The 10328-nt window shown below is 49.2% G+C and overlaps 1 protein-coding gene across 1 annotated transcript in view; it reads right to left on the bottom strand.

Annotated features, from left to right (window-relative positions):
* Positions 1-54: 54 nt before the first annotated feature.
* B4GALT2 (beta-1,4-galactosyltransferase 2) overlaps positions 55-10328 on the bottom strand; it is a 25964-nt gene continuing 15690 nt past the window's right edge. The window contains exons 4-7 of the mRNA XM_044274394.1: positions 7783-7970; positions 5251-5373; positions 3864-3968; positions 55-2671 (exon numbers count right to left, since the gene is read on the bottom strand). Coding sequence (XP_044130329.1) covers positions 2521-2671; positions 3864-3968; positions 5251-5373; positions 7783-7970 — 567 coding nt within the window. The 3' untranslated portion in view covers positions 55-2520. The remainder of the gene's footprint in view (positions 2672-3863; positions 3969-5250; positions 5374-7782; positions 7971-10328) is intronic.

Here is a 10328-nt window from a genome sequence, read left to right on the forward strand (position 1 = left end):
TGGCGCCGCTGATCTCGGACCCTCAGAGTGGAAACAAGACTCGTCTCACCAAAGTGTCAACAATTATTTTATGAAAACTGTAAAGACGGAGATTACAAAAAGAATTACAAGAAGCATCCAAAGTGGACAGAGCTGCGCGCGCAGGGGCAGCAGCGGAGCCCCCCGACCACATCCTGCGTCTGCTACATTGTCGCGCCATCAGGCTCACTTTACGGCAGCTGTAAAGCAGGAGCATACCTCCACAGCGGTCACATTCTCGTCTCCTCGCCAGCGCCCCTCTCAGCATGCCGCAGACCGTTCCGATATCGCCTCTGGACGCGCCTCCTGCGCAATCTCATGAGACATTGTAACGAAGCAGCAGATCTGTCGTTTGAGTCACGAGGGATAGAAAGAAAATATCTGCACCCCGTCTGTACGTTATAACCTCATGACTCCGCCCACACAAGGGCATCTCCCCCGGGGTGGTTAGTACAGGACCTCGGAAGGGGCGAGTCACAGCTCACACCGCAATCTGCGTGTCCCGTTAGTACAATACTACCAGCAGCTCCAATACTGAGCGTTTAACCTCCACCTCAAAACCAAGAACCCCTTACTAATCCCAACATGGCTTATGCTCCAGTCACATTCAGAGCTGCAATCAAAATTCTGCAATATACGCATCTATAGATGTGGGGTATCAACTAGGTGCGTGACCACAGGAGATTTATAGCAGCAGAATAGTGACTGCAGCTCTGGAGGTGACTGGAGTATAAGACATGATGTAACAGCAGAATTGTGGTTGCAGCACTGGGTGTGATTGGAGTATAAGACATGCTGCAATAGCGTGACTGGAGTATAAGACATGCTGTGACAATGGAATAGTGACTGCAGCTCTGGGTGTGACTGTATGACATGCTGTAAAAGTGTGACTGCAGCTCTGGGTATGACAGGAGTATAAGACCTGATTTAACAGCAGGATTGTGACAGCATCTCTGGATGTGGCTGGAGTAGAGACATGATGTAACAGCACAATAGTGACTGCAGCTCTGGAGGTGACTGGAGTATAAAACATGATGTAACAGAATTGTGACTGCAGCTCTGGGTGTGATTGGATTATAGAAATGATTAATCGCTGAATTGTGACTGCAGCTCTGGAGGTGACTGGAATATAGGACATGATGTAACAGCAGAATTGTGACTGCAGCTCTGGGTGTGATTGGATTATAGACATGATTAATCGCAGAATTGTGACTGCAGCTCTGGAGGTGACTGGAATATAGGACATGATGTAACAGCAGAATTGTGACTGCAGCTCTGGAGGTGACCAGAGTATAAGACATGATGTAACAATTGTGACTGCAGCTCTGGAGGTGACTGGAGTATAAGATGATGTAACAGCAGAATTGTGACTGCAGCTCTGGGTGTGATTGGATTATAGACATGATTAATCGCAGAATTGTGACTGCAGCTCTGGAGGTGACTGGAGTATAAGACACAATGTAACATCAGATTTGTCAGTGCAGCTCTGGCTGTGAGTGGAGTACAGTTGGCTTTAGAGCTTTTTTTCTTCCTCTTTGATGTCAATGGGGAATGTGGCAAACTCTGCCTGAAAGACGTAACGCCATTTCTCCGGTGCTGCTCAAATCGGCTGCGGAAACACCGCGCCCGTGTGCTGAAGGCTGTTCATCTAAATGTCCAGAGGAGTGGCGGCCACGTCACCGGACCTCGCACCGCCGTCGGTGGTCTTCTTCCGCAAACGGTGGGCCTAGAATTGTCACCCGAAAGCTACAAAACAGGAACTGTGGCCCCCGGCGGGCACTGGCCAGCAGTAGAGTCGCTATATGCGTCACATGCACGGCGGCGGCGGCGGCGCTCCGGGGATCTCATGCACGTCGCGTCTTTATATCAGATACAGAAAATTGTGAAAAAAAAAATCTAAAAAAAGCATGAAGATTGGGGCGGAGCAAAGGGTTAACTGCAGGAGACGCAGAGGGCAAAGGTCGGTGTCTGTCCTGTAACCCCGTCCGTTGTGCTCCCCGCGGTGAAAGACGCTGCAGCCACCACGAAGGCCGCGTCCACCTGGACGGTCACGTCTTCCCCCCCCCCGCTGCGGTCTACATTCCTCATGGGGCTGACTATTATGGCCAGTTTGGGGGCCCCAGAGCACCCCAGAGTCCCCCTGTGTAGATGGCGGCAGCCACGCGGTGCAAGGCAGCAGATCATAGTGTGCGGTGTGTTCCATAATAAACCGACAGAACTGTGAATGCAGCTCTGGAGGTAACTGGAGTCTTGAACAATTGCCCCATTTGGCAGCTTCCAAAAATAAAAAAGACCCCAGCATCCAGTGAGCGGGGGGCGGCCCTCCTGGGCAGATCACAGTAGATCCCGCTGGCGGCCCTCCTGGGCAGATCACAGTAGATCCCGCTGGCGGCTGCTACAATCTTCTGGTGACGCCCTGTGAGCCGCGTGCGGTGACAGGGGGTCATTGTCCAAGTGCAGGGAAGCCCACCATGCTGTACCGGTGCAGCGGATGACCGGGCCCTACCCCCGCACCGGCCGCGGCGGGGGCTTCCCAATATCCACTGTGATGTTTGTGTACATGGGGCATTTGGCGAAGTGCACAACCTGGTAGCGCAGCGAGTTGATCCCGTCCTTCCTCATCGTCACCTTCGTGTTCTGGATCTTTGTGAACCTGGAACAAAAAAAACAGAAAAATCTGAAAGTCGCCACAAACCGAACTGCGAAACGTGAAGCGACACAAATCCGAAGAGATCATGTAACTCTCAATCTTATACTCCAGTCACATCCAGAGCAGCAGTCACAACTCTGCTGCCACATCCTGTCACATAGCACCATGCTCACACAGATTCACACAGGGCAGCTGGGTGCTGCATTACACTTCATACTTTAGTCACAGCCAGAGCTGCGCTCAGGAGTGTGATGTTTGCCACATGTAACATGGGCACACGCATGCAGAGGGCACCCACATGTAACATGGGCACACGCTTGCAGAGGGCACCCACATGTAACATGAGCACACGCATGCAGAGGGCACACACATGTAACATGGGCACACGCATGCAGAGGGCACCCACATGTGACATGAGCACACGCATGCAGAGGGCACCCACATGTGACATGAGCACACGCATGCAGAGGGCACCCACATGTGACATGAGCACACGCATGCAGAGGGCACCCACATGTGACATGAGCACACGCATGCAGAGGGCACCCACATGTGACATGAGCACACGCATGCAGAGGGCACCCACATGTGACATGAGCACACGCATGCAGAGGGCACCCACATGTGACATGAGCACACGCATGCAGAGGGCACCCACATGTGACATGAGCACACGCATGCAGAGGGCACCCACATGTGACATGAGCACACGCATGCAGAGGGCACCCACATGTGACATGAGCACACGCATGCAGAGGGCACCCACATGTGACATGAGCACACGCATGCAGAGGGCACCCACATGTGACATGAGCACACGCATGCAGAGGGCACCCACATGTGACATGAGCACACGCATAAAGAGGGCACCCACATGTGACATGAGCACACGCATGCAGAGGGCACCCACATGTAACATGAGCACACGCATGCAGAGGGCACCCACCATGTAACATGAGCACACGCATGCAGAGGGCACCCACATGTAACATGAGCACACGCATGCAGGGCACCCACATGTAACATGAGCACACGCATGCAGAGGGCACCCACATGTAACATGAGCACACGCATGCAGAGGGCACCCACATGTGACATGAGCACACGCATGCAGAGGGCACCCACATGTGACGTGAGCACACGCATGCAGAGGGCACACACATGTAACATGAGCACACGCAGGGCAGACTCTCACCGCTGGGGGTTGGGCTCGTTGTGCTTATCTCGCTCGTGTTTGATCATCCGATAACGTCCGATGCGAATGTCGGGTCTGGAAACCTTCATCCCGTTCAATGTGATCCTGTGAATGAAAGACACGAAAGCAGCATCACTGGGGGTATACAGCGGAGAGGTACGGGAAGTACAGAGGCACCGCTATACATCACTGGGGGTATACAGCGGAGAGGTACGGGAAGTATAGAGGCACCGCTATACATCACTGGGGGTATACAGCGGAGAGGTACGGGAAGTACAGAGGCACCGCTATACATCACTGGGGGTATACAGCGGAGAGGTACGGGAAGTACAGAGGCACCGCTATACATCACTGGGGGTATACAGCGGAGAGGTACGGGAAGTACAGAGGCCCCGCTATACATCACTGGGGGTATACAGCGGAGAGGTACGGGAAGTACAGAGGCACCGCTATACATCACTGGGGGTACACAGCGGAGAGGTACGGGAAGTACAGAGGCACCGCTATACATCACTGGGGGTACACAGCGGAGAGGTACGGGAAGTACAGAGGCACCGCTATACATCACTGGGGGTACACAGCGGAGAGGTACGGGAAGTACAGAGGCACCGCTATACATCACTGGGGGTACACAGCGGAGAGGTACGGGAAGTATAGAGGCACCGCTATACATCACTGGGGGTACACAGCGGAGATGTACGGGAAGTACAGAGGCACCGCTATACATCACTGGGGGTACACAGCGGAGATGTACGGGAAGTACAGAGGCCCCGCTATACATCACTGGGGGTACACAGCGGAGAGGTACGGGAAGTACAGAGGCACCGCTATACATCACTGGGGGTACACAGCGGAGAGGTACGGGAAGTATAGAGGCACCGCTATACATCACTGGGGGTACACAGCGGAGATGTACGGGAAGTACAGAGGCACCGCTATACATCACTGGGGGTATACAGCGGAGATGTACGGGAAGTACAGAGGCACCGCTATACATCACTGGGGGTATACAGCGGAGATGTACGGGAAGTACAGAGGCCCCGCTATACATCACTGGGGGTACACAGCGGAGATGTACGGGAAGTACAGAGGCCCCGCTATACATCACTGGGGGTACACAGCGGAGATGTACGGGAAGTACAGAGGCCCCGCTATACATCACTGGGGGTACACAGCGGAGATGTACGGGAAGTACAGAGGCCCCGCTATACATCACTGGGGGTATACAGCGGAGATGTACGGCACCTATACTGGTTATGGTAATAAAGTTCTATGGTTACAAGCCTAACATACATGAATAAGAGGAGGAGACGCAGCGCGATGCCGGTGACGCCAGAGCGCGGTGCGCAGGACATCGCAGTGCGGTCATATACATAAGGTTCTTCACCTGTTGTAGATATCGTCGTCCTCTCCTCCCCAGCCCCAGTACTCGTTCGGGAATCCATTAATCTTTAGGAACTGCAGCTTACTCAGACCAGAAACTCCTCCGAAATATCCGGCGTACGGCAGCCTGCGGGGGACAGAGGAAAGTGAGGACAAGATGCCGGGACCGCGCCGACCACCGACCACCGACCACGTCCAGACAGAATCTGTACTTTATTACTTTCATTTATTTTAATCAGAAGTTTCCAAAGCAGCTCAATGTTAGTACTGTGACATCACTGTGTGTATTATCCCTGTACTGTGACATCACTGTGTGTATTATCCCTGTACTGTGACATCACTGTGTGTATTATCCCTGTACTGTGACATCACTATGTGTATTATCCCTGTACTGTGACATCACTGTGTGTATGTGACATCACTGTGTGTATTATCTCTGTACTGTGAGATCACTGTGTGTATTATCCCTGTACTGTGACATCACTGTGTGTATTATCCTGTACTGTGACATCACTGTATGTATTATCCCTGTACTGTGACATCACTGTGTGTATTATCTCTGTACTGTGACATCACTGTGTGTATTATCCCTGTACTGTGACATCACTGTGTTATTATCCCTGTACTGTGACATCACTGTATGTATTATCCCTGTACTGTGACATCACTGTGTTTATTATCCCTGTACTGTGACATCACTGTATGTATTATCCCTGTACTGTGACATCACTGTATGTATTATCCCTGTACTGTGACATCACTGTGTGTATTATCCCTGTACTGTGACATCACTGTGTTTATTATCCCTGTACTGTGACATCACTGTGTTTATTATCTCTGTACTGTGACATCACTGTGTGTATTATCTCCTGTACTGTGACATCACTGTGTGTATTATCCCTGTACTGTGACATCACTGTGTGTATTATCCCTGTACTGTGACATCACTGTGTGTATTATCCCTGTACTGTGACATCACTGTGTGTATTATCCCTGTACTGTGACATCACTGTGTGTATTATCCCTGTACTGTGACATCACTGTGTGTATTATCCTGTACTGTGACATCACTGTGTGTATTATCCCTGTACTGTGACATCACTGTGTGTATTATCCCTGTACTGTGACATCACTGTGTGTATTATCCCTGTACTGTGACATCACTGTGTGTATTATCCCTGTACTGTGACATCACTGTGTGTATTATCCCTGTACTGTGACATCACTGTGTTTATTATCCTGTACTGTGACATCACTGTGTGTATTATCCCTGTACTGTGACATCACTGTGTGTATTATCCCTGTACTGTGACATCACTGTGTGTATTATCCTCTGTACTGTGACATCACTGTGTGTATTATCCCTGTACTGTGACATCACTGTGTGTATTATCCCTGTACTGTGACATCACTGTGTGTATTATCTCTGTACTGTGACATCACTGTGTGTATTATCCCTGTACTGTGACATCACTGTGTGTATTATCCCTGTACTGTGACATCACTGTGTGTATTATCCCTGTACTGTGACATCACTGTGTGTATTATCCCTGTACTGTGACATCACTGTGTGTATTATCCCTGTACTGTGACATCACTGTGTGTATTATCCCTGTACTGTGACATCACTGTGTGTATTATCCCTGTACTGTGACATCACTGTGTGTATTATCCTGTACTGTGACATCACTGTGTGTATTATCCCTGTACTGTGACATCACTGTGTGTATTATCCCTGTACTGTGACATCACTGTGTGTATTATCCCTGTACTGTGACATCACTGTGTGTATTATCCCTGTACTGTGACATCACTGTGTGTATTATCCCTGTACTGTGACATCACTGTGTGTATTATCCCTGTACTGTGACATCACTGTGTGTATTATCTCTGTACTGTGACATCACTGTGTGTATTATCTCTGTACTGTGACATCACTGTGTGCATTATCCCTGTACTGTGACATCACTGTGTGTATTATCCTGTACTGTGACATCACTGTGTGTATTATCCATGTACTGTGACATCACTGTGTGTATTATCCCTGTACTGTGACATCACAGTGTGTATTATCTCTGTACTGTGACATCACTGTGTTTATTATCCCTGTACTGTGACATCACTGTGTGTATTATCCTGTACTGTGACATCACTGTGTTTATTATCTCTGTACTGTGACATCACTGTGTGTATTATCCTGTACTGTGACATCACTGTGTGTATTATCCCTGTACTGTGACATCACTGTGTGTATTATCCCTGTACTGTGACATCACTGTGTGTATTATCCCTGTACTGTGACATCACTGTGTGCATTATCCCTGTACTGTGACATCACTGTGTGTATTATCCCTGTACTGTGACATCACTGTGTGTATTATCCCTGTACTGTGACATCACTGTGTTTATTATCCCTGTACTGTGACATCACTGTGTGTATTATCTCTGTACTGTGACATCACTGTGTGTATTATCTCTGTACTGTGACATCACTGTGTGCATTATTTGGTTGGACTGTTCCTTTAGCATCCATTACCGGAAACCGAACTTATCCATGGCGATAGCAAAGTGGCGCGGCTGCTCGTAGCAGTGGTAGAGATTGCGGTCGTCCATGGGGATGAGATCGACGTCGCTGAAAATAAAACAGTCGTATTCTGCGTCCTTCAGCGCCTCCAGGAATCCGACATTCAGGAGCTTCGCGCGATTAAACGTCTCCTCCCCGAACTGCAGACAGAAGGAAAGATACTGGTCAGGCACTGGGACCCAGCACACCGCGGCAGACGCTGCAGGAGGAGGCTACAGATGGAGCAGGATTTGGTGCCCCCCCCCCCATGGAGGATTCCTCCTCACCAGCCGTTACATAATGTTACAGTAACATCTACAGTACCTGTTGTCATAGAAACAAGTGTCTCTGGATGGCACGCTGACGATGGGGGGGGGGGGGCTGGCGGCAGTGCATTCTGAGGCCTCAGACTGGGAGGAGGAATATACAACAATCTGCTGACATCAGACAGGGAATCATCTTCCATCAGTTCAGCATGAGCTCCCTGCTTCATGAACAGAATGCCAGAACTAATGTTAAGACTGACACAAAGGCTATGGATGCTGTGCACAGGGCAGATTGGTTTGTGGAAAGCCGAGCGACAACCTCTGCGCTGCCGGAAAGCCGAGCGACAACCTCTGCGCTGCCGGAAAGCCGAGCGACAACCTCTGCGCTGCCGGAAAGCCGAGCGACAACCTCTGCGCTGCCGGAAAGCCGAGCGACAACCTCTGCGCTGCCGGAAAGCCGAGCGACAACCTCTGCGCTGCCGGAAAGCCGAGCGACAACCTCTGCGCTGCCGGAAAGCTGAATACAGCATTGGCCTGGTGTATGGAGATACCGCTAGGTCCACACGTATCAGCCCCTCCCCCGACCACACTCAAAGTCAAATCCGTGGATATAAACCGCAGCCTGTCCCGCAGACATCAAGCCCTCACACAGACACGTTATGGGCAATGCAAAAAAAAACACAACTACATTTTTAATAGAAAAAGATTTAATTATATAAAAAAGTGGCAGAAGATGAAAAAACAACACAAATTTGCCATCACCGAGACCGTATTGACCCACAGATTGAGATCCTACCAAATACACCCCATGTAGGACCCCCAAATACACCCCATGTAGGACCCCCAAATACACCCCATGTAGGACCCCCAAATACACCCCATGTAGGACCCCCAAATACACCCCATGTAGGACCCCCAAATACACCCCATGTAGGACCCCCAAATACACCCCATGTAGGACCCCCAAATACACCCCATGTAGGACCCCCAAATACACCCCATGTAGGACCCCCAAATACACCCCATGTAGGACCCCCAAATACACCCCATGTAGGACCCCCAAATACACCCCATGTAGGACCCCCCAAGAACACAAATAAAAAACTACGAGAGAATTGCAATTTTTGCACCATTTCACCTCCCAAAAAATAAAATAAAAAGTGATCACAAATTCATATGAATCCCAGAATGAGACCATTAAAAACTACAGCCGCCCCACAAAGCGACATGGGTGAAAAAATATAAATATTCTGGATGTTTTGGCGACACAAAATACCATTTATTTTTAACACAAAGCTGAATTTATGGTGAAAAAGTAGCAAAACATAAAATAAAATAAAAACACTATATAAATTTGGTATCACCATAACCGCATCACCCCACAGAACCAAATGATCTCATCATATATTCCGCATGAGGAACCCCAGAAAATATATCATTATCATTGCGCACCTCCCAAAAAACGAAATAAAAAATGATCTAAAAGTCATAAAAATAAAAACTTCAGCCAGGACTGCAAGAAATCGCCCCTCACTCACAAAGCTCTGCTGGGCCTTGTGGTGTTGCTGTATTCGGGAGAAATGCGAAACTGTGGCGAAGTTCTCCTGTTACGTTTTTTTTACAGCCAAGTGTTTCTGAAATCGATCAAATGCTTCTTGGGTCAAAGCGCCCCCCCCCCCCCCGCCCCTCCATGGATTCTTTAAGGGGTGGAGTTCCCAAAACGGGGTTATCTTTGTGGCTTTCCTTTTCAGGGGTCTCAGGGTCCCTTCAGATGGGACATGGCTCCGGAAAACTAGTCCAGAGGTGAACGGCAACACGTGGCGGGTGAGGGTTTTATTTTTTTCAAAATTCTCTGTTAATTTAGAATTTTTTACAAAATAAATGTAAAATATATTCAGTGAAATTTACAATTTACCACTAAATATAAAGTAAAATGTGTCACGAAAAAACAATCAGAATCAGAATGTAAAAAAAGTGTTCCGGAGATATTACCGCATAAAGTGACGCCCGTCAAATGTACTAAATCATGCTGGGTCACGAAGGTGGAATGACCCTGAAGGGGTTAAGCCATATTCTTATCAATAAGATGAGACCTGAGCACTAAGGATGGTGAGAGCAGAGATAAGGAGCCCATCAGCTCCCCAACTGACGGAACAGAGGATCCACAGGCAGCTACTGCAGAACCTCCGCTCTGGACACAGAAAAGGCTCCAGAAATGATTTCAGCTCAAAATAAGAACAAAGCAATAAGAAA

Source organism: Bufo gargarizans, unplaced genomic scaffold (genome assembly GCF_014858855.1).
Source record: "Bufo gargarizans isolate SCDJY-AF-19 unplaced genomic scaffold, ASM1485885v1 original_scaffold_1721_pilon, whole genome shotgun sequence".
Lineage (NCBI taxonomy): Eukaryota > Metazoa > Chordata > Amphibia > Anura > Bufonidae > Bufo > Bufo gargarizans.